The 23632-nt window shown below is 51.0% G+C and overlaps 1 protein-coding gene across 5 annotated transcripts; it reads left to right on the top strand.

The window, feature by feature from the left end:
• The first annotated feature begins 890 nt into the window (after nucleotides 1–890).
• Nucleotides 891–23427, top strand: TOM1 (target of myb1 membrane trafficking protein). Of its 5 annotated transcripts, none has more exons than XM_041481442.1 (16): nucleotides 891–1065; nucleotides 8602–8686; nucleotides 10427–10505; nucleotides 10664–10813; nucleotides 10926–11060; nucleotides 11298–11444; nucleotides 12388–12504; nucleotides 12968–13101; nucleotides 13747–13780; nucleotides 14317–14425; nucleotides 15428–15548; nucleotides 17904–17979; nucleotides 18378–18440; nucleotides 20124–20183; nucleotides 20517–20553; nucleotides 20659–23427. In XM_041481442.1, the coding sequence occupies exons 1-16, from the start codon at nucleotides 1014–1016 to the stop codon at nucleotides 20805–20807; spliced, it is 1548 nt and encodes a 515-aa protein (XP_041337376.1). In that variant the 5' UTR covers nucleotides 891–1013; the 3' UTR covers nucleotides 20808–23427. The 5 variants fall into 5 exon arrangements, with proteins under 5 accessions (XP_041337376.1, XP_041337377.1, XP_041337380.1 ...); XM_041481446.1 differs by lacking the exon at nucleotides 891–1065 and adding an exon at nucleotides 1547–1570; XM_041481445.1 differs by lacking the exon at nucleotides 891–1065 and adding an exon at nucleotides 1868–2459.
• The last annotated feature ends 205 nt before the right edge of the window (nucleotides 23428–23632 follow it).

Below are 23632 nucleotides of genomic sequence, written 5' to 3' on the forward strand. Positions count from 1 at the left end.
GTGTTTCTCAGCAAACCACATCCAATCCTTACCCTCCTAAACTCACTCACTTGGCAGGCAAGCTGTACTGTTTCCAGCAGTACCAGTCACCCAAATTATTGCTCAGGTTCCTGACTGCTTGGGACCCCCCCAGAAGGGAGATGTGGCATGGAGCACCGCAAGTAACACCAGGGCATTTATCTTCCGTGCTGCCTCACCTCAGTTCAGCTTCGTGGCGTTCAGGTGACGCCAGTACAGGAGACTCAGGTGTGTGATGCAGGAAGTCAGGCGTGGCAGCGTCAGAGCGGGATTTGTGCTGGTTATTAACGCGTCCCCATTCTCCAGGTATGGGTGTTGGTTGATTGCAGCCTCAGCTTGGGCAGGGCAGTTGCTTAGGCCAGGAGCACATCCCAGAACGTGCCAACCACCCTGTGTAGAGTCACAGGATGGTTTGGGTTGGAAGGGACCTTAGATCATTTCCAACACCCCTGCCACAGAGACACCTTCTACAAAAAATTTGCTCAGAGCCCCATCCAACCTGACCTGGGAGACTTCCAAGTCCACAGCTCTCGGCAACCTGCCCCAGTGCCTCACCACCCTCACAGTAAAGAGTGTCTTCCTAACTCCTACCGGGAGTATCGGGAGTCCTCCCTACTCACACCGGGCTATGGAAAACTAAAACCATGGCCACAGGCTTTCCGGGGTTTGGGCATCGCTCAGGCTCGCCGGTGTTCTGCACGAGCTCGGCGTGGCGGCAGAAAGCGGCGGAGGCTCTCGGCGGCGGGGGCCCCTCGGTTCCCGCGGCCGGGGGCTAAGGGCCAGCAGGACCGGGGACCCGTCGGCTTGCACACCGCCCTACCCCGGCAGCCGCGGCCGCTCTGCGCCTCCCTCAGCCCGTGGCACGGCGGGGCCGGTCCGGGCGGCGGCCGCTGGCGTCACGGCGGGGCTCGGCGGGGCCCGCCCCGGCCGGCGCGCGGGTCACGTGAACAGCGGCGGCGGCAGCGTCAGCTGATCGCGGCGCGGCGGCGGCGGCGATGGACTTTCTGCTGGGGAACCCCTTCAGCTCCCCCGTGGGGCAGCGCATCGGTGAGAGCCGCACCCGCGCCCCCCGACCCTCCCCGTACCCCAGCTCGCCCGTCCGGCCCCGCGCCCCCGGGGGCGTCCGCCGGACCCTTCCTCGGGGAAACGCAGGCCCCGCCTCCGCGGCGGGACCAGCAGCGCGCTGACCAATCAGGAGAGAGTTCTGCTCTGACTGACGGGTGCTGCTGACCAATAGCGGGCGCGCAGCCCGAGGCGGCTCCTTCGGGGGCCCCGCCAGCCAATCCGGGCGCGAGGGGGTCTCGGGGTGGCGAGGTGAAGTTTGCTCACTTAAAGGGGCCGCAGGCCGGTGGTCCGCGCCACGCCCCCCGGCACCGCCGAGCCCCGTGATTGGCTTGGGGCCATTCCCGCCCGCGCCTCTTCGGGGGCTTAGGGGAGCTGCTGATTGGCTGGGCTCCAGCCAGGGTCAGCCTATCGCGTCCGGGCGGGAATGGGGCGCGTGACCCGCGGCGGCACGAGGGGCGGCCGCGAGGCCCCGGGGCTGTGGGACGGGGTCAGCCGGGGCTGCGGGGACAGCGGGGCTGTGGGATGGGATCAGCCGGGGCTGCGGGGACAGCGGGGCTGTGGGACGGGGTCAGCCGGGGCTGCGGGGACAGCGAGGCTGTGGGATGGGATCACTCGGGTGTGGGATGGGGTCAGCCGGGGCTGCGGGGACAGCGGGGCTGTGGGATGGGATCAGCCGGGGCTGCGGGGACAGCGGGGCTGTGGGACGGGGTCAGCCGGGGCTGCGGGGACAGCGGGGCTGTGGGATGGGGTCAGCCGGGGCTGCGGGGACAGCGGGGCTGTGGGATGGGATCAGCCGGGGCTGCGGGGACAGCGGGGCTGTGGGATGGGATCAGCCAGAGCTATGGGAACAGCGAGGCTGTGGGGACAGCAGCCTCAGGCTGGGCTGGCCCTGGGGCACGCGGCTCGCCCAGTGGGACCAGTGTCCCCTACCCGAAGGACACAGGCGCTGGGCAGCTGGGGGTGTTTGCCCGCCCTGAGCCTCCCCACTCTGAGCTGTGGGACAGGCGGTGCCTGGCAGGGCCATGCCCTGGCTCCTGCAGCACGAGCTCTTCCATGTGGCTGTAGCTCAGCATGGAGCAGCGGCTCCAGCAGTGAACACAGCACCCACCCTGTCCCCTGGCAGGCCCACGGGCACATGGTGTCCTGCAGTCCCTGTGCTCAGGGCAGCTTGGGGAGCACGGGAGAAGGATGAGGCCTGAGAAAGCGGAGCAGAGATGCCGCAGTTAGAGAGAAGAAGACTGTCAACAGCCACACTGGTGTCAGAACAGGGATGCAGTTCTTAAAATGCTTAGAATGAAGATTCTGTTCCCATGTTGTATTGCCTAAGGGCCTTGAAGTTGTGCTTGAAGGCTGATGCCTATTTAAACTCTCCATTTGTAAGTTTATGCACTTGCTCATTCTTGCTGTTCACTGCTTGTCAGACCTTTGCTGTTTGCTGTGAACATCCAGTCGCACGTTCAGTCTTTTTGGTGTCCTTGCATGGCTGAATAGGAGGCTGTGCCTGGAGGGGAAACAGAGCAAGCAGCTGCTTTAAGTAATGCTTTTATTATAATGAATTTAGAGGCTACCCTAACACTGTCCCAAAGTGTGTCAGGGGCATTGTGATGTGCCACTCTGGTGTTCAGGCAGATAGGTGAGATCCATTGCAGCCAGCTGGTGGAAGGATCATCAGGGAAGACTTTGTGTTACCAAAATCCTCCAGATGATCTTCAACACACCCCCAGAAGGACATCACATGTTTCATCACACGTTCCAGGAGAAGTCGTCTCCTGCCTCTTCCTGAATGAATGCTCTTTGTTCCCTCAGTGAGTGTATCAGATATGTCCTTGTGTTTGGGTAGAGGCAATCTGAAGGTTGCCTCACAGATCTTCTGGTCAGTTTAGTAACTAGATTGTAAGTGGGTTATACCTCTAGGCTTTGTTTCAATTAAATAAGGGATTCCCAAGCAACAAACCAATAGCAAAGAAGAGGAAAAAAGAAAAGATATTTCAAAAGTGTTGTCCGAGAGGAGTTGAGAAGCAGAGGTGTGATGCTAGGGAGATCTTACTGACTGGGGGTTGATTGGGGTTATGGGAGTCCAAAGAGGTGGAGGAATTACAGCGTGTGAGAAAGGAACTCTCTGGAGGACTTGAAAGGGGTGGTGATTGAAAATATGAATATTTTCTCCTTTTGAACATTGCCTATCAGCATCCTGGGGACGTGGATAAATGCTATCTACCCTGCTTAATTTGGGACGCAAACATGACTTCCCCAAACTCGTTTGGTAGGTCTGTGGCAGCTGCGTGTCCAGCCCGTGAGCCTGATCACCAAACCTGCACAGTGCTGCTGCCCTGGGCTGTCTGCAGAAAGATACTGCTGCGTCCTTGTCAATTATTTGGGCAAAGTCATGTATGCTTGATATAGCTTATGAAGTCTAAAATAGCTTTAGATGAAGGCTAAGGAAAAAAAAAAAAGTCCTCTGTGGCCGCTGCAGCAACGTTCTCAAATTCCTTCATTAATGTTAATCTAGTAAGACCCATTTATTTTGCTGACTAGGAAAGCAATGCTCAGATAATCTCAGTGATCTGTCACAGCATGAGTCAGTTGCAGAGGAGTAGGTTTTCTAGTTTCTTACTCACAGTTCTGAGATTTAGTCACAAAAGTTGCCTCTCCTGTTTTTGCACCGTGATGTCTCTACCAAAGTAAGAGGAATACAGACTTGCTTGTTTGGGGTTTTTTGTATTTGTTTCTGTTTTGTGGTGGGTTTTTTTAAGCACCAGTGGTGAGTGATAAAGCATCACTCAAAGAGTGGTAAAGCATCATAGTTCAGATTCCCCCCTGGAAAGGGAAATCCACTATGCCTCCATCTAGGAGCTAAGGGAAGCTTTTTTTTTCTGATTTCAAAATAGAAAATCTAATTTCAAGAAGGTGAATTTTCTCTGAGGAAGAGAATGGAGAAGAAACGACCAATGCTGTCTCCTCACCCTGGAAGTCTAAAATAACTAGTAATTATAGCAATACCAAAAGGAGCAGAGGCAGGTTATTTCAGTGAGTGAGGGCAGGAAAGGGATAGAAGTAACAGTGTAGCACAGAGGTGACACAGATGTTTTTTATAGAGGGGGGTTATTTTAAGCATGGGGACCAGGAAAAGTTGAGACTGTGAAGAGGGAGCAAGTAAGGCTCCTGGGTGAGGAAGAGAGGCAGATGCAAAACAATATAGCAGAAAAATCCCCACAACCTTTTGGATCCCACCTTGCAGGTGTTCTGCACCCCTCTGTGGGCTCTGTGGGTCCCTGCAAGGTTGTGCTTCTCAAAAAGGCATTGCCTTGTCTTCTGTGCCTGCTCTGTCTGGAGGGAAAGGGGCAAAGGCATCAGCTGAAGAGTCACTTGATCCCTGAGAATTTGAGCTGATTCACAGGAAAGGAGCAGGAGTTCAGAGACACACATACCCACACCACTATGTCAACACAGTCTGTCCATCACCATGCTTGAATTAGGTTTGGAGCTGTATCTCTGGTCTCTCTAGAATGCATGCTGTCCTCTCAGGCTTTGGGGGAAGGATACAGCTAAATGGTGCAGTCCTGACAGAGCTGGTGCTGAAGTTCCCTCAAGGGAAGTAAAAGCAGGAGGCTTGTACAGGATGCTGATTTGGGCCTGCGAGTTTGTGAACTTGAAGGGAAGTTGGAAGAAGACATCTTGCATTGCTTTCTGCTGAACCTAAGCTGTCTCATGTGATGAACTGCTGGTGTCCTCAAACATCTGTTGAAAGGGGTGAGAAGGTGCTTTGCTGAGGAACTTAGAGCCAGCAGGGAGCTGGCTGCACTGCAGGGAGCACTGTTTGAAGGCTTCATTTGGAGGAGCTGAGCATATCACAGGCAAAGGATTTCTGAGCAGCATCTGACTGGTTATGGGTGCTTCAGGCCTGGGGTTGGGAGCAAAGGGGACAGGAGCCTGCAGAGTACCTTCTGTCCCTGGCTCCTGTACTTCTGACTGCAGTGCTGGTGTGCTGCTGCAGGGACAGCTGAGTGGGATCCCCAGCCCCACAGTGCGCTCTCCCCTGCCACCAGGGCAGACACAATAACCTTGAAAAGAAGCAAACTTGTGGAATGTATTCGTAGCACAAAGCAGTGTACAGCTCCTTTGCGCCAGTTATGCCAAGTGTTTGGAGTTCTTCGTTATCTGCTGGTTCCAAATAACTTTTATCACCTAGCTGCAGTCAGCGGGAGCACATCCAGTGCCACGCAGGAAAAGAGCCAATGCTCTGCTTCAACCCGTACCACAGTCCTGCGTGGTTCTGGGTCGATCTGAGCAATTTGTGAGGCAGCAGACTGGAATCAACAAACCCCAATGCTGTCACACCCGGGGATCTGGACTGGCTGCCAAAACAATGTGGCTTTGGAGCAGCCCCATGAAGGGCCTCCTGTATATTCAGCAGCCGGTTGGTTTGGGGCTTGGAGGGGGATGGCATTCGCAGGCGCACCATAACCTCTGCCAGGGGAATTCTCTGCTGCAGGTCAGGCTCAGCTGGTAACACACACAAGTAGATGCTGCCTGATGACACCAGGCAGAGTGCTGGGCGTGTGGCAGTGCCCTGCCTCCTGTGCTCACTCTTTTTAGGGACTTGTTGCTGTCCCCAGCCATCCCGGGCTCAGATTTCCTGCAGAACAGACAGCTCATGTGCTAATTACAGCTCATGAAATGGGGCCAGCCACCCTGATCCTTCATGTGACTAATTAGACTTTGTTTCCTTCCCTTCTGCAGGCTTTACAGAAGGGCAAAGTTCAGGATTTTGGAGAAAATTCCATATCTTACTAGGCTTGGACAGTCCCTTACAGCTTGGAAGAGAGCAAGAAGGATTAGAAGGGCATTAGCTCCAGCTTTCCCAGTGCCAGCTAGACCAGATCTTAATTTTTACTGGGTAAATTCAAGCCTTTTGTCCTTGGAATTGCCTCAGGGTCACATTCCTGTTTTTCATATGCTCTAATACTGCTCTTCCAGCTTTGCATTTTGTGACCCTCTGTTGTGTTTATGGCAGGTTTGCTGCTTTCCTGCAGCTCTCCCTTGATGAGTGTATGAACTGGGGTGATGGTAGCAGGATAGCCACAGTATTGTGGGGTAACAGGGGCAGGGTGTGTCACTTCTGAGGAAGCCCAGTTTTCCCCTAAATGGCCAGGCAGGTGAAGGAGCAGGCATGGTTTATTTACATTCCTTTCTGAAAAGCAAACCTGCTGCTCGACCTTGGCAGGATTGGTGCATTTGGCAGTAAAGGGTGGTGGGGAGCAGGTTACAGCGTGCCACCAATCATTGGGAAGCGAGGAAAAGGTGTTTGCAGATTCAATTCATGTTTGTGTACAATGCAAAGGAAGGTTGGGGAGATTTGAACAGCAAGGATTGATGGTTAATGCAGGTTTTGTTTTGTCCTTTGTTTCTTCTGTAGCTCAGAGCTTCCAAGCAGGCTCAGCCCTATTCCCAAGTTGTGGGTTTTTCCTTCTATGTGCAGTGAGAAGAGTGGATGTAGACTTCACCTCCCTGTGTAGTGGATTTCTGTGATTCACTGCCAGTGGCAGCAAACAGTGCAGGGAAACTTCTGGCTCGTTTAAACCATGATGTGTCATGAGCAGGGGATCCTGGAGGAGAGCGCAAGTGAGGGGGGGCTTTGTGACCACGTGAGCCAAACCCATCAGACTGAGCTGAGCTGCAGCCTGCCTGCCAGCAAGGCTGGTGTCCCAGGGCAGGAGGAAGCCTGGAGCTCTGACATTGTACTGAGTCCTGATCCCAAAGGAGCCCCAATGGAAAACATTTCCTGTCATGTGTTACGACAGTTTCCCCATTGATGGGTACATGCCCTGGTGCACCAAACATGCCTATTGCCCTGGATATATTCTCCACCACATCACCAATGCAATCAGTGCAATCCTTCCTCCTGTGCCTCACTGAGGAAGCTTGGATCTGCCAGAGATCAGGATCCTGAATCAAGGAGCCTTAAGCTTACTCCAGTAACAGCCAGACCTTTAGAAAGGTGGAAGAGCATCAAGAACAGTCTGCCACTCTCCTTCACTGTCTGCCCTCTTCCATCTGGCTGTGGCCACAATGTCATCAGCATAATCACTGTGTAATCAATGCATTCTGTAGCCAACAGAAAAGGTGGTGGCTGGATTGTGATAAGATGCCCATAGTTTCGAACTGTGGTGTGCAATCTGTGGGAGGGACACGTGTATAAGAGGCTGCATTGCGCAGTGGTGTGAATAGCTCTGTGCCTGACCCTAAACAGGACATGATGGATGTGCTTACCCAGGCAGGAGTTAAAAAATCTTCTTCTTCCTCTGTTACAGCCTTATCTCATTACTCTGTGAATGGGCATTTAATTTCATTCCTACACAGGGATCATTAGCTGCTGGGTCAAAAGCAGAAAAAGGCAGCTCTGCAGAGGAAGGACCTTTCAAAAGGGGTAGAGGACTCACAGCAGCAAGGGAGAGCCGCAGATTTTGCAGGGACAGCAGTTATGAAAATGCAGGCATTTCTGTAAGTATTTTGCTGGGACTGAGCTCTCCTGAAGAGCACCTGGTAAGTGCTGAACAGGTCTGGCCAGTTTTAATTCTCTTGCCCCAGTGCTAAGTCAAGTGTTTTGTAGGATGAGAGAGCTGGAAAGGATGGTTCTTGTCCTCTGCTTGCCATTTGCTGTGTCTGTGTTTCCCTGTGGTCTTGGGAGTGCGTGGGTCCCTCTGGCCCCGCTGGCCATTCTCTACTGGTGGTGTCCCTGAAGGCATCAGTCAATGGCATGGCTAGGACTGAGACATGGATGATTACAGGGTGGAGACACTGGTGCTCCCAGTAATAGCTGCTCATTTCCCAAATCTCTGCCTTGAATAAATAACATCAAGGCTGACTGAGGAATTCCTAATTAAAGGGGAGACAATCAAAGCTGGAACAATATTGCTTCGGCTTCAGCCTGCAGTTTGCTTCTGCCCACACTCCCTAGAGGCCAGAATTTCAGGGGAGAGGTATAAATGTTAAACAAGAGAATCCCTGCTTTAGTTTTCTATGTTTGCTTCTTTGTTTTTATAGAGCCGGTATACAAAAAAAAAAAAAAAAAAGGGGCACTGATTCTTTTGTCTCCTTATGTGGTACAAACCAAGAATGGGAGCTATTGGCATTAGATCTGTATCAGTGTGAGCAGGCCAAACTCACGGTTTCTGGCCTTGCATAACAAAGCAAATAAGCCCCCTTTTCCTAAGCTGAGGAGCTGAAGTCATGCTGAGCCCCTTCCCTTCATGTGCAGGACACCAGAGATCACAGAGTGTGTTTGTGTGTCAGTAGCATTGGTGGCACGGGTGAAGTTGGGCACCCTCCATCCCAGCAGTGTGCTCGGCCATGGTGACACCTAGTGGGGAGCACTTGGTGACCCGGAATTTGCATATGGATTTGCCTCCTTACATGTTGTAGTGGCAGCCAGGGAGAAGCAGGCTGGGGTCTGGGGTCTTGTGAGAATTTGACTTAAGAGTGCCGGGGCTGCTCTTAACCTTGGTTTCTGTTTTCCAGAGAGAGCTACTGATGGGTCTCTGCGGAGTGAGGACTGGGCTCTCAACATGGAGATCTGTGACATCATTAATGAGACTGAAGAAGGGTAAGAGAGCTGGCAAGGGCCCATATCCAGCGGCAGGTCCCTGCATTCCCTGTAACACCACATCCCTAGGCTGCAGTGCTAGCATGCACTGGTGGTGGTAATAAGCTAGGCTTCCCAGCAATCCCTGAGACAAGACTCTGCTAGGAGACCTAGAGATATAGCAAAGCTGTCAGAGCACTTATTAGATGCTTCTCTATAATCTTGGTGAGCGCTAGGAGCCATTCAAACAGGCCTTCAGGGTCCCCAGATAACCCTCTGTTCAAGCTAGGCTGCCTCTCATCTCCAGAAGGCATATTTGCATTTCTTCCACTTTGATTTTTTTCCCCCTTTATACCCTTCTCTTTCTCTCCTCTGGGAATGTAAAAATCTAAAGGCTGCTGACTGAGAAGAGGGGAAAATCTCAGGCTGCTATTCAGTCCTCTCACTGTGCCAGTATTTCTTGGGTTTCTTCTCAGGTATTTTCATGTACAGTCACTCAAAAACACTCAAAGTGGATGGGGGAGCTCTTGTCTCCCTCTCCCTACAGGGACATGTTCATCAACCTGCCAGACTTGTTAACTCAGGAGCTGGGGATTTGCCAGTGAATTCAAGGGAGAATGCTCCTTCTCACAGTGGAGATGTCAAGAGCAGCATGTAAAAAAGAAAGTGCTACATGGAATAAAACATGCAGGTTTCACTCCTGCTGTCCTACCCCACAGTGATGTTGACAGAGGATTAGCAAGCCCAGTTTTCAGGTTCACAGTTGTATGGAAACAAAGTCAAACACCTCTACTTACAGACCTGTCACCACTCCTTTTCCACTACCCCACGGTGCAAATGCACCTGTCTCTTTCCACAGTTCTCAGGCCTGGGCTGTGGCCACTCCTTTCAGGTCTGGGCACCTGATAACACAGCTGGACAGACTCTCCCATTGCCCTGCAATGCCCATCCATTGACACAATGCTGCCCCACAGGCCAGTCTGCTTCTGCCCTCCTTACTGCCTCAGTGTTTCCACCCCACTTTTCTCTTCCAGCTCAGCTTCTCTTCCTGTGCTCTGCATCTGCATCATTTGTGCCCTCTGAAGACCACAGTGGTCTGAGACCATGGTGTTTCTCCCCTCTGAGAACAGTTAATGAGGCCCTGCTATGCTGTTGCTCTCTTACCCACCTGCCCCATACAAGCAAGATTTTGCCAGTGTGTCTCCCCTGCAGCTTTTGAGCCTCCTTCTCTCCAGGGAAATGTTAAATAGCTCCTCTTTGAGTAACACAGTAATTGCTGCAGCTTGGTCTCTCCTTCCTGTTTCTAACCCATGCCAAGCTTTTCTGTGATCTCCTCCACTTCAGTCTCTCTGCTATGGGATTTTGCTCTACCCCCCAGGAGTGTGTTTCTAGCATTGTTTTTACTCTGTTCTCTGTTGTGTCCTGAACACCTTGAGCTGTTGCAGACATCAGCACAGAGGCCTCTAATTTCATTAACAGCGCTCAGGGACATGGCTTAATGGTGGACTTTGCAGTGTTAGGTTTATGGTTGGACTCCATGACCCTAAAAGGTCTTTTCCAACCTAAATGGTTCTATGATCAGCCAACCCCACTCCTCTTGCAGAACCACAAGCAAAAACTGCTTAACCAGTCACTGCTTCAAGCCATCCTGAAAACATGGTGAGGAGGGACACCTGCTGACTCTGAGGCATCCAGAACCTGTGGCTGTTTTGCTTTGCCTCAACCTTCTGATGACCTTTCTTCATCTCATCTCTCCTTCAGGCCCAAAGATGCATTCCGAGCCATTAAGAAGAGAATTGTAGGGAATAAGAACTTCCATGAAGTTATGCTGGCTTTGACGGTGAGCAGTCAGGACTCTTTCTCTGCTCTGTGAAACCCTGCTGTAAAGCTGAGTGCTGAACACAAAACACATGCCGAACAGACACATGTACCTAAAGCCAACAAGGGTAACACATGAGGGCAGAGAAGGCTACAGCTAATGCTTTATTGCCTTTGAAGGTTCTGGAGACCTGCGTCAAGAACTGCGGCCATCGCTTCCACGTCCTTGTGTCCAGCCAGGACTTTGTAGAAGGTGTCCTGGTGAGAACAATCCTGCCAAAGAACAATCCACCTGCCATAGTGCATGACAAGGTGCTGACCCTCATCCAGGTGAGCCATGAAGTGTGAGCATCTGCACCAGTGCAGAGAGTGTGTGTCTTTAGGTGTTTGTAAAGAAGGCTGTTGTATGTGGTGACGGGCTGTACTGTCTCCTTCTCCCCAGTCCTGGGCAGACGCCTTCCGCAGCTCTCCAGACTTGACTGGTGTTGTTGCTGTCTATGAAGACCTGAGACGGAAGGGTTTGGAGTTCCCCATGACTGATCTGGACATGCTGTCACCTATCCACACACCACAGAGGGTATGGGAGCATTGCTGAAGAGAAGAATGTTGGGCAGCTGCCATTCTGGAATAATGAGGGGATTTCCAGAATCTATCTTGAATTTAGAGGGTTTTTGGGTGGTGAGAAGCTCCAGGACAGCCAAGAGCTGTTGGAACAAGATGGGGAGCTGCCATCAATATTTCTCCTCTAGTTGCACTGCCCTGACAAGTGTGTGTGTCTAACATCTCCTCTCTGTCACTTTCCCCACCTTTGTAGACTGTGTATAGCTCCAACTCTCAATCTGGACAGAACTCACCTGCAGTCAACTCCCCTCAGCAGATGGACTCCATCCTCCACCCTGTCACCCTGCCCCCCGGGAGAGGCACATCCAGCGACGCGCCCATCACACCCACACCAGAGCAGGTGAGTTGGACACAAGTCCCAGGATGTTGCTTACTCTTCCTCTGTTTGAAGCTGTTTCACAAACACTGCTCTGGGACTGCAGTACTGGTCCTGCCCCAGCCTCTGTCTTCTAGGAGCTGTTCCTCTAAAGCACAGTCCTTCAAGAGCTCCCCAGAGCTCCATTGTGCTCACAGTGATGAACTGGGATACTGTAACCATGGAGTGGTTATGTTTCCCTAAAACAGGGCTGCTTGCAGGTAGAGGGAAGTGGGGTGCTGAGACATGATACCTCCTTATCATCTTTGTTTATCTTGCCTTACTGCTTACTTTATATGAATCAACCCTGTCTGGCCATGTGGTTTCCAAAGGCTAGGGCTTCGTTACTTGTTTCCCTATCCCTTTTTCTCCTTTCTCACCCTGACTTCATATGACACCATGTTCAGCACCAAACCCCTAGCTGTCAGTATTTTGCATTCCCTTGCAGAACAGAGGGTGTAAATTGTTATAAAGAGGCTCATTAACAGCTTGTAAACCAGAGGACTAAAGCTTCAACTGCACACTTAGTTGAGGCTCTCCTGTTGAATGGGAATTAATTGTTTTCCCCTCTCTTACACCACTTTGGAAATTAAACAATTTAAATGGCTACCACATGGGAGCTGTTAGCTGAGGAGAGATTTGAATCATACCAGCATCCTGTGCTGGCTATTAAAAATCAAGCCTAGACTAGCAGCCGAGATGCCAAGTGAGGGCCTGGCATCTGCTACCAGCAAATGAATTTGATGGTAAGTCATGGAGGGGTTTCCTGCTGGGAGCTCCTGAGAGCTAAAATGAGTGGTGACCAATGAACTCCCTGGTGGCTGTGAACAGGCAGGCACACATGGTGCCATTCCCTGCCATTCAGAGCTACCTCAGCTATGTCCCCAGCCTCCCCTGGCAGAGCTGTCCCTTCTCTTCGCTCTTGCAGATCGGGAAGCTGCGCAGTGAGCTGGAAGTGGTGAATGGGAACACAAAGGTGATGTCGGAAATGTTGACGGAGCTGGTGCCATCCCAGGCCGAGCCTTCTGACCTGGAGCTGCTGCAAGTAAGGAACACTGGGCAGGGTGGAGGGCTGGCACATGCAGCACAATTTAGCGATGACTTGATGGACTGAGGCCCAATGCATGCCAGGTGTGGGGAACAACTGGACAGTTTAGTGTGGGGCTTATCAGGGAGTGAGGGGATAAGGGAGACACAAGGAAGGTAGAGTTTCAATGGTGGATGAAAATCGCATTCCTGAAGCTGGAATTATCTCACAAGGGAGCTTGTAGTCCCCAAGGGCCTTTCTTTCTGGGTGATGTGTAACACAAAAAGCATACAATTATTCCATGTAAAGCTCAGACTCAATTTACCTCTCACACCAATATTTGTTGCCCATCAATAGTTCCTGATAGATCCCAGGAACTCCAGTAGCCTCTGGAGTCTGTGTTCCAGTCAGTATTCCAAATTTGTGAGTGCTCAGCCGTAGTGTGACCTTAGTGGGTGGTGACTTGCCCTGCTTTGAACAGGAGCTGAATCGGACATGCAGAGCCATGCAGCAGAGAGTCCTGGAACTGATTCCCCGTGTCCTCCATGAGCAACTCACCGAGGAGCTGCTCCTCATCAATGACAACCTCAATAATGTGTTTCTGCGCCATGAAAGGTACCTGTCTCCTCCTTTCTCTTCCCTGCTCTCCCACAAGACTTTACTGCCCTTGAAGGCTGCCTGCCTATCCCACCCTTTTGATCTGCCCAAGAGTACAGTACTCAAGATGTATCAGTCTGTGTCATCCATCTTTGAGAACGAAGGCAAATGTTCTCATTTTTTCCTGACTTGTTCCTGTCCCTTCAAAGCTGCTGTGTAAGTTCCTGATGGGGTATAAAGATGTCCCTGTGGCATAACCCAAAAGGAGGCACCTGCATGGAAAGAGCTGGTTTTCTAGCTCTGAGATAGATGGGGACAGAAAGAAATTGCCCAGATGGGATCGGCACTGCTTTTTTTTTCTTCCATTTCAACAAACACATCTTTGCTGGTTCATCCCCAGATGAACTGTAAGGAGAGCTGTTGGTTATGAGTAACCGTGGAAGATCCTAAGAAGCTTGCTCACACCACCTCTCAGGAGACATCAATTCTATGGGTCTTACTGGGGTATCTTGAGGGGAAATTGGGCCCTGAGCCATAGTAGGTAGAGTTTCCTACCTGGTGGGTAGGAAAGGGCAGACTGCGCCTAGTCTTATAAAAAAATCTCTTGGGCTGTGGGTGAATGAGCCCACACTACTGAAATGCATCCTGTCACCTTTCTTGCAGGTTCGAGCGACTTCGGACAGGGCAGCCTGTTAAGGTAACTCAGAGCAACTGCCCCTCTGTGCAGCTTGGTTTGCATCCTGCAGGTCCAGCAGTGCCCTGCTGACTTGCAGGGAGGTTCAGTCTGCCCCACATAGAAATGATAGGCTTTGCTATCCCAGCCAAGCTGCACCAGAGCACCTGGTATGTGGGACACCCCATTTCCCACTGCAAACCTCTCCTGCCCTGCCCAAAGAGCAAGAGCAGAGCAGCAGCAGTTATGGTTATTGAATAGTGAGATTCCAATTCCCATATGAGCCTACTTTGAGCAGTACCCTGTCCTCTGAACCAGTATTCACCCTACTTACTGACATCCAGCAGAGCTGGGACGCTGGCTACCCAGGTATATGCTGCCCTGGGACACCATTTCCAGCCAGTTCTGTGATCACTGTCCCTCCTCTCCCTCTTCACGGCTGATATCTTTCAATGGGTGCAGAAGGGCTTTCCTCTCCAGTATCAATGAGCTAGGATTGTAGGGTCAGGGTATCTAAGCTTCAGAAACTCCCCACCATCTTCTTTTTTCTTCTTCCAAAGGCACCAAATGAGGCAGAGAACAGCTTGATTGACCTGGGACCCAATACTTCTTCAGCACTGAAACAGCCTGAAGTCACCAGCAACCTTTCCTCTCAGCTGGCTGGAATGAGTGTGTTGCTATGTGGTTTTCCCTTCAGTCTTTCTCCTGGGCTGCTTTGAAAATCCTTTCCCACCCTTGAATCATCTCCCAAAATTATTTAGTCAGATTCCTAGAGTAACCTAGAGAAATGCCATGTGTTTTCAACTAAAAAACTAATGAAGAAACTTGTATATGCCCTAAGGCACTCGAGCATATGTCTTGGCATCCTCACCTCACATGGTGCAGGAGATGGCTATAACTTAAGAAGGACCTCAGCATTAGTCTGTGGTTAAGGATCTGGCTTTCCAGCAGGATTGGGGATAAAGTTGCTCCCTCTGCAATACCTGGCAGCATTGCCTGCTTGCCTTTCTTGCTGTGTGGTGTCAGGCTCACCACTGAGGTCTGGGAGAAGCAGAGCAGCTGAAGCTATGCTGCAAAGGCAGCCATGAGCATCTTGGGCCCAGGACCCAGGATTTGACAGTTTGTTTACTCAAAAAACCTGAGGGGTCCTGGGAGTTCTTCAAGACATACCAACAGCCTACATAGCACTGCCTGGATGCAGCTGCAGAAAACTGGCACCAGACTGTTTTTACAGACAAGACAGTTGAGATATTTTTCAAGTCAAGTGTTTTTTGGATGATGCCTGAGTCATGAAAATCCACTCATCTGTCTCACAGGCACTTGCCCAGAAGCACAGGTTACTTTCTTCTAGAGGTTATGGAGCAATTCCCTCCAGAGTTGTCTAAGATGGTCAGGAACATCTAGCCTTCAGCATCAGTAAATTGATGCTGCTGCTTCTGTCTGAAACTGAGCCAAAAATATCTACTGAGTGGGCAAAGAAACAGCTTCTGTTACTTCACCCACGACTGCATACATGCATACACTGTGCTGCAGCTGAGGAGCAGGATGGAGGAGTGGGCCTAGAGTAGTTTAGCCTGTTCCGATGACAATTTTCCATCCAGCACTCTCCAAGCCCACAGTCCTCCAATTACTGTTCTTTGCTGCCTGCTCACCCTGCTCTCTCTCCCATAGACCTGGGCTCAAGCAGTGTAAGTGCAGGGCTGCACTCCCTCGACACTTCTGGCAAGCTGGAAGAAGACTTTGACATGTTTGCCCTGACCCGTGGCAGCTCGCTGGCTGAGCAGCGCAAAGGGTGAGTGGAGCAGCTCACTCTGTCCTGTCCTGCCTTCTTGCAAAGGAAGAGGGCTCAGGGAAATTGGGGCCACACCCCGACCAGCAGCAGTTCCTGGGAGACAGCAGGATGAAACAGAAATGCACTCTTCCACGCACACTGTTTGTAGGATGAGCTCTGTGCTCCCAGTCCATTTTCCTGCTGCCATCATCTCCCCTTCAGGACATCCACTGGGTATGGGGAGAAGGAATTGGTCTCCCACATATTCTGGGAGATTCACTGTCTGGGGATGAAGGTGTGAAGTAGGACTGCCTCTGTTTTCCTGTCTGCCTCTGAACTCGTGTGTCCTGACTGGGGTGATGTTGAATTTGGGAAGTGCTGAGTACTGATTCAGCCTGACAGACAGAGTATTGAGCTAGAGTGCAGGAAGAGTGCAGTCAGTTGTGGCTTGCAAGAGGGCACTGTTCTGTGCCTCAGCTTCCCTGTTGGCAAGTGGGACGGATGTTTCTTCCTCCATTGTGTGTTTGAGACCTCCTGATGTAAAGGACTAAGAGCTGGGTCTCCACAGTACTGGCTGAACTGAAGAGGCCTTCTCCACTGCAGAGTGGATTCCTGAATCCTTGTTCTGGAGGAGCTGGCAAGACCTGTGCTGATCAGATCCCCTGGGTTTAGAGACTGTGGCTGATCTCACGCTGCTTTGCCTGGCAGAGCCATTCACTGCTCTCCACAGAGTACCAAGCAGTAGAGCCCACGGGCCCATCACAGTCTCCAGCCCTCCAAGGCCTGTGCTCCTGCACTCCTGCAGCCACTGGAATGCCTTGTTCTGCAGCTGGCAAGTAGCAAGTTAAGGTCTCTTATACATGTCAAGTTAAGATCTCCTAATGATGTCTCCTTTCATTCCTCTGCCTCACACTGCTTCTGGTAAATGTGGTGGGGAAACCCATGACCTACACGACTTCATGTGTTTTGTCCCTGGATTTCCCCACTGCTTTTACTGTGGGTTGTGTTGCCTGAGGACAGAGGCAGTCCAGCATAAAAACAGTTGTATCAACAGCACACAATCTGGGGCTGAAACCAGAGCCACTGCTATGTGCTCAGTGCTGGAGTTGTGGACAGAGGTGGAATTGTATCCTCTCTGCTGTAGCAGTCCTTAACAGGCTGAGGCTTATGATCTCTGTACAAGTAACAAGACATCTTCTATTTATTCCTCACTGCCCTTCATCTGCCTGCACTTGCACTCTTGCCAGGTAACCTTTAGTGGCTCAGGCTTCACATTTCACTGAGAGCCTCTGCTCTCAGTATCTCACTCCACTTGAACAGACCCATTGCTCTACAGCTCCCGAACAGGACGTGCTGGCAGAGCCTCGGGGGTTTGTTTTTGACCCCCCATGCTTCATGTGTGTCTCGGTGAGGCAGTGCTTAAGGCACTTCAAGCCTTTCCTGCCATTCTTCCTCATCAGTGGCATGATAGCAGCGCTGTACTTCATCCTGGATGCCATTGTCCACAGCGGCCCCTTCACTGATGAGCACTTCTTTGAGAAGTTTGAGCGGCGGTGGCCCAAGCCCCTGGCCCCCAACAAAAGCAGCTCCTCTTGATGGTCTGCTGGATCTGTGGGATTGGGCCTGGGAGCAGCTGGAGAGGAAACTTGTGGAGAGTTTCTGTGAAAGGCTTCATTTTCCTAGCATGGAGAGTTTTCCCCACTTGGCATGGATCAAACGGTGACGTGTGGCATTGTCACGTGCAGTAGCAGCCTAGAGGGGACACGGGGTTGGGATGAGGGAAATTATGGGTGAGACATGTCTGTGTGTGGAAAAAGATTGCTGTAATGGTGCATTTGGAGACTTGGAAGGAGCACTAGGCTCTTCTGATCATCCAGTCTCACCTATGACCAGCATAGGCCAGTGAGCCTCTACCACCATCACTTCTCACGTGGTATTTAGTTATGAGCTGTCTGTGTCTGTGAAGATAGGTGAGAGCCTGTTTCTCAAATCCTTCCTAAAATATCTGTAATATTCTGGTAAGCCTATGTTAGTTTTTTCTCTTTATAGTCCGCCCCAAAGAAGGTGAGTGTTGTGGTTAATGCACCTAGCTCTGTAAGTCTGTGTCTTGGTTTTCACGTAATTCCTTGTTATCCTTCTGTCACTGTGCCAGGGCCATCCTGTTGTATCCCACAATGTTCCAGTGAGTAGATTAGTCTGTTTTGTGGTGGGCTACACCTTTAATAAGGGCTCTGCACACCTTTCTAGAAGATTTTGGTAGCAGAATGACAAGGCATGAAAAGTTGTGCAGTCAGAAGAACTGAACATGTGTTTAAGAGTTCCTGCTCTTCACTCTCAGGCATCTCATCAGCCTGTTGTCTCTCTTTCTGCTTACAGGGTTAAGTACGAAGACCCCCAAGCCACCAAAGGCCTTGCTGGTGCCCTGGATGCCCGGCAGCAGAACACAGGAGCGGTAAGTGGCCACAGCTTTCCCTGCATCACTAGGAATGGGAGTAACCTCCTGGCTCACCAAGGAAGTAAGAGTGCTGTCTCTTGGGAAAAAGTCAAGTGATGATAACTCCCAGTTTCCACCAACATGCATTTCCTAGCTGGGCTGCATACCTCATTCTTAAAGCCCTGAGGAGAGGAGCTGTGAAAATTCTGGGGTTGCCAGTTGAAGGATGTCCCTCCCCAGGGAAATTTCCACCTGGAAATGTATGTTTTATTTCTCTTCAGCAAATTTCCAAGTCCAGTTGCCTTCTCTCTGCAATCAGAGAAGTAGGCCACCAGTATTAGTATATTCTTTCCTTCACCTTAACCCCGCTGCCTCCCCTCTCCCTCACACTGCAATGCAGACTCTCTGTCATCCAGGGGGAGTCTGGTGCCTCTAGTGATGGAGCCCAGCTGACAAAGTGGATGATGCGTCAAGGAATGGTGAGATCTGAGGTCTTGGAGGGCCAGCAGGGAGGGAGGAGGCTGGGGCTGCTGAAACAGAAGTGTCACTGGCACAGCACATGAGGATGCACAGCAGACATCAGCAGATACTGCTAACTGAAATGGAGCAACCCTGGGCTGGGCCATTAGTGAAGACTAGGCTTGGGAAGGAAGCAGGCAGTGTGCCAGTCCTTCTTCAAGTAAACATATGTGTAGGAAAAAATCCTAGGAGCTCTGAGGCAAAGAGAGCATGTGCCACTCTGAGCTAGAGGATGGCCTGTTTTGGGGTGGGTGTCTGAGGCAGAGGCAATAGCTGGTGGCATCATGAGGGAGGCTGCTACCATTCATTCTCCTTGCAGTCTCTCCTCCTTAACACGAGGTGCCTTGCTTGAAGGAAAACCCATTCTGACTTTAACCCTGTTGAGGGCCTACTCCTGTAGCTAGTGATTGAGCTTTGAATTTGGCCTTTTGGCAGCAGGAATTCCTGCAATTACATTCCCTCAGGCACACAGAGGCTTTGACAGCTCCTGGGTCTGAAGCTTGTTAGCCTGTCTTCCTGTAATGGGCACAGCCCAGCCTGATGTCTGCTCTAGGAAGTTTCCCCACATGCTGTACAGTTGGCTTGAATGCACTTCTACCCCAAAGAGATCCTCTCTGGGCAGGCAGAGCCAGTTTGCTTTGAAACTTTCCTAATCTCACACATCGTCTTCTGCTCCCATTCATCCATCTGCCAGCTGTGATAGCTATCTGTGCTTGCTCCCTGGTTTGAGGAAATCTGCCTGTCTTTGGTTGCCAGGTGTTGCTCTTTTCTTTGGTCTTGGTGTTTTCCTGAGGGCAAGGGAACTATATATATTAGAAAACTAATAAATAAGTTCCCACAAATACTCTCTCATTCTTCTGCTTGGAGAGCCTCTAACAAGGGCTGCTTCTTGCTCAGCTTTGTTCAGGAGCTCATGACTGGAGAAAAGGATCTGGGGTTTTGAATCAGACTTTGTTTCTTTCAGGGTTACCTCTGTCCACTAGGAATATGTCCCTTTGCTGTTTAAATTGACCAGGGCCATGAATTCTTCTGAGGTAGCCTCATCCCTACTGGAAGTAAAATTTAACTGTAGATGACTTCCTCTTTGATGGGTCTGTTTCAGTAGTTTGTTGTGATATCAAATCCTGCTGTGCTCCATGATCATATCAGGGAATCAGTTCTTGGCAGGTGTCTTTCCCCCTTTCTGTGCTGTCAGACCTGGCACCTCCAATGTCTTCAGCACTGCAGACTTTGACATCAGACTGCCACTGGTTTGTAGAGGGAGAAGGTGTAGAGAAATGCATGTCTCTTGTTCTCTGGCTGCCTACACAAGCAGACAATTTCCACCTAGTGGGTCCTCACCAAAAAGCAAAGTCTGGTCCAGTCCTAATATCCCAAAGCCAACCACCAAACCACAGATGCTTTTAATGGCATGTATCCTGGAAACTGCGTGTCTGGGCATGGATGGGGCAGAGGAAACAGGTAAGCAATGGCACTGATAGCTGGGGGAGCTTTGCAGTGGCACCGGCTGGATCCGGATGGGCCTGAGCTGACTGAACAGAGTGAGAGGAGGAGCTTCTGGGTTTGGCTTTCTTTTTGCATAGTGGATTTACTGGAACATCCTCTGTTTTTTTGGCCTCATTGCCCTTTTTCTTCTGTCCCAGGTACCAGTTCCTCAAGCCAATTTCATGGAAGACATAGAAAAGTGGCTCTCCACTGATGTGGTAAGTGAGGAGCTGCCTTCTTGGAGCCAGCAGTCCTGCTGGAGTTGTCTGTGGGGCTGGACTTCAGGCAGTGTATAACAGCACTGGCATTGCTGAATGTGTGGCACAGACTGCCAGGAGGGACCAGGGAAGGAAAAGCCAGGGACACAGGCTTTGGGATACCACAACAGTATCATCAGCCTTCTGGGAGCCATAGACTGAGGCTCAGGGCCCCTCCAACATGTCTGTACTGTGGAAGGGAGGGGAACACTGTCCTGTATCTCCATGTGCAAAAAATCTCATCTGTGTGATACCTACCTTCCTTCTAACCATGTCCTTCTCTTTCTTTGCTAGGGAGAATCAGAGGATCCAAAAGGTGTCACCAGTGAAGGTGAGATGTGCCAGCCAGCTCTTGTCTTTAACTGTTCCTGGCAGCACCTTGGCTCTTCCACAAACCTCCCTCTTTGCTAATGCTCTGCTCTTCTCTTGCCCTCAGAGTTTGACAGATTTCTGGAAGAGCGAGCGAAAGTTGCGGACCGCCTCCCCACTTTGTCCAGCTCCTCAGCAGGGACGTCTCTGTCCCCTCCTGCTGCCAGCCATCATCGGAAGCAAGCAAAGGAAGATGATGCTATGTTTGCCTTGTGAATGCTATGGACCAGTGTGCTGTGGAGCAAGAGGCTGTGTGTGCTGTTTTGCTTGCCTCCAACCAGGGGCCAGCAGAGGAAGGACTCTGTCCCCTTCCTCCATTCTCTTCCTCTTTTACCTTTGAGTTGTTTTTATTTTTAAGCTGCTTTCAGACTTCAGATAATCTTTGTTGTGTTTAGGGATATCATATAATAGACTTGTAAAGGGGGTTTCAAAGCTGCTAAAGAATGTGGGAGTTCAGTGGGCTTTTCTTTTTATGGTACAGTGTGGGCAAAGCAGAAGAAGCTCCGGAAGAAGCTCCCCCATCCTACTCTCCAGTGAGGTAGTTAGAGATCTTGCCCAAGAAGCAGGAGAGGCTGCAGTCTGCTGCTGAAATCATTCCTGCCTGCCTCTTTCCTCACCCCTCCCCTAGAATGTATCTCGAGCCCTCTGCCTGCCAGTGTTAGACTGGAAAGCACGGGGATGTGAAGCATTGCTGGTGGCTGAGGAGGAACACTAATGGTAGAGGGACCCTGTTGCTCTAACCTCTCTTGCACAAGTGTTTGTGGTATGCAACACCTTCCCACTCACAACCCCTTCTCTTCCTCTTCCTCACCTCCTTTTCCCCATCAGTTTATCCAGAATCCTACCCACAGCCCAGATGTTTCCATTGCATGACAGCCAGTCGTCCAAGCCCTTGGCAGCACACAGGACTGCGAGCGGTACCCCAGGCTGAAGGGGCTGTCTCCCGCGGGGTAGGATGTGCCTTCAGCAAACTATTTGCAGTTAATTTAATTCTCCATTACCCTACTTCTCTCCCAGTGTGATCCTACCTCCCTCTCTCACTTCCACTGATGCCTTCCACCACATTGTGCCGTGGTGTGGGGAGTCTCTCCGAGCCAGGTCAATGCTACCGACTCCCTCGGGATGGCTGTGTGTGCCGGGTCACAGAGCTGCGTCCCCTGAGGCAGGAGGCCCTTCCATCAGCACTGTTACACCAGTGGGAATGCGCTTTGCTGCAGAAGCTCCTTCAGCTGGTGAGCACAGAGGGGAAGTGAGACATCAGTCATCTCATGCCAGTAGAACAGCCCTGCAGCAGAAGCTCCTCTGCACACGGGGAGAAAAACCCTTCAGAGCAAACCGCACACGCTGCCCACTTGTAAATGAAAGCCAGGGAGGAGGGTGCCAAGCTCAGGGCTCCTGCTCGTGGGATTTCTTGTTGAGCATGGGAGAGTTGTCTTTTTTTACTGCACATTAAAGGAGCAATGGCTTGAGCCTCCCTTGAAAATACAGTGTGTACTGTCAATGCTGGTGTGGGGAGGGGAGGATGCTGTGGGGAGAAGAGGGATGAAACCATGCAGCTACATTTGCTCTCCATGAAAAGGCAAGGGCACTGGTGCTGAGAGAACAGCATGGGGGCTGAGGGTGCAGGGAGCCAAGGCAGGTGCTCTCTGCTTTTTACTACAGTCTTGTGGGGAGGAGATTACAGGCCATCTCAAAATAGCAAGAGGGTGAGCTACCTCCTCTCCCTCTGTGTCTTGTGACCAGATCTGAATACCCACCTTGTAGCCCATAAGCCACCATAAGGCATGCAAGAAATACAGTTGCTACTAAAGGGCCCTCTGGTATCCACAGGACATCCTCAGTTATCCCTACACCATCTCTCCAGTGTCCAGCTGAGTGGGAGCGGTGGGAGTGATTCCTAAAAGGAAGCTGAGTAGACTTGAAAATGTCATCTGAAGAAAGGCAAAAGGGCCGAGCTTCCCCTGCTGGAGCATGTGCAGGAGAGGAAGGAAGAGCAGGGTCATGATGGAACACAGGCTGGTTTTGTAACTGTGGGGCCAGAGGGGCCTCCAGAACAAGCAAGGCCAAGCCCTCTGGCGAGTTCCTGGCCTCGGGCTGCCTGCCTCAGCTGGGAAGGAAGGGCTCCTGGTGCCCCGTCAGCATTTGTGGATGGTACCAGCCTGTTCACACTGGTGATGCTTTAACACTGCTTCATGCCTCAGCTGGCACTTAAAGTTCTCAGTGCCTCCAGCTCTCTCAGAGCACTGCCTGCAAATTCCCTGAAAGGAGAAACAAAGACATCCTGCCTGAGTGAATTAATATCCTGAGTATGGGGAGCTCAAACTCCTCCTTACTGCCTCTGGGATGCCCTGAGCCCACCTCAGGACAAAGACCCCATCTTCACCTTCCACCTTGTTTTTAATTCCCCAAGCAGCCAGCATGGGACCTGGCAAAGGCAAGAGGGAGCTGTCCCCAAGGAAGGTTTGAGTGCAGCAGAAATGGGTTGCTGCTATTTTCGTCAAGGGACAAACAGATGGAAAGCATTTTTGGTGTCTGCCAAGTGAGGTCAGTTTGAATCGATGGCCAACAGGTGAAAATTCAGAGTGCTGCTTGTGGCCCCCGGGGTGAGACTGTCCCCTCTTGACCATGCAGCCAGCCATGGTCTCAGCTTTTCACTGAGATTTATCCAACAGTGACAAGGTAGCCCTTTTTCAAGTAACTGAAAGCATGAAGTATGGGGATGGAGGCATGGAAAGATTCCAAATTAGTACTACCATACTTGTTATAGATTATACCAGTAATAGCTTGAATAATTTTGCAAGGTTTCTTTTGAGAAGGAACTTGGAAAAAAACAAAACAAAAAAAAAAAAAAAAAAAAAACCTGCTAGTTCTGCAAGGAATCATTTTAATTAGAGGTTGGGCACTTCGCATTGGCAAAAACTGCTTCATGATTGCAAAAAAGAAAAAAATTACAGAACCGTAAGAAATTCTTTCAAACGCCTTTCCCTTTTTAAGTTTTCTGATGTTTAGAAAGAACAGCGCTGCTCGCTCTGGCCACCAGA

This window comes from Pyrgilauda ruficollis, unplaced genomic scaffold, assembly GCF_017590135.1.
Source record: "Pyrgilauda ruficollis isolate IOZ18807 unplaced genomic scaffold, ASM1759013v1 scaffold56, whole genome shotgun sequence".
In the NCBI taxonomy this organism is placed as follows: domain Eukaryota; kingdom Metazoa; phylum Chordata; class Aves; order Passeriformes; family Passeridae; genus Pyrgilauda; species Pyrgilauda ruficollis.

Bases quoted from the DNA above. Each gene is read 5' to 3' on its own strand.
- TOM1 (XM_041481442.1), top strand. From the start codon at position 1,014: ATGGACTTTCTGCTGGGGAACCCCTTCAGCTCCCCCGTGGGGCAGCGC. The intron at 11,061-11,297 runs GTATGGGAGCAT...CCACCTTTGTAG, and splicing joins CTATCCACACACCACAGAGG to ACTGTGTATAGCTCCAACTC. The intron at 12,505-12,967 runs GTAAGGAACACT...TGCTTTGAACAG, and splicing joins CTGACCTGGAGCTGCTGCAA to GAGCTGAATCGGACATGCAG.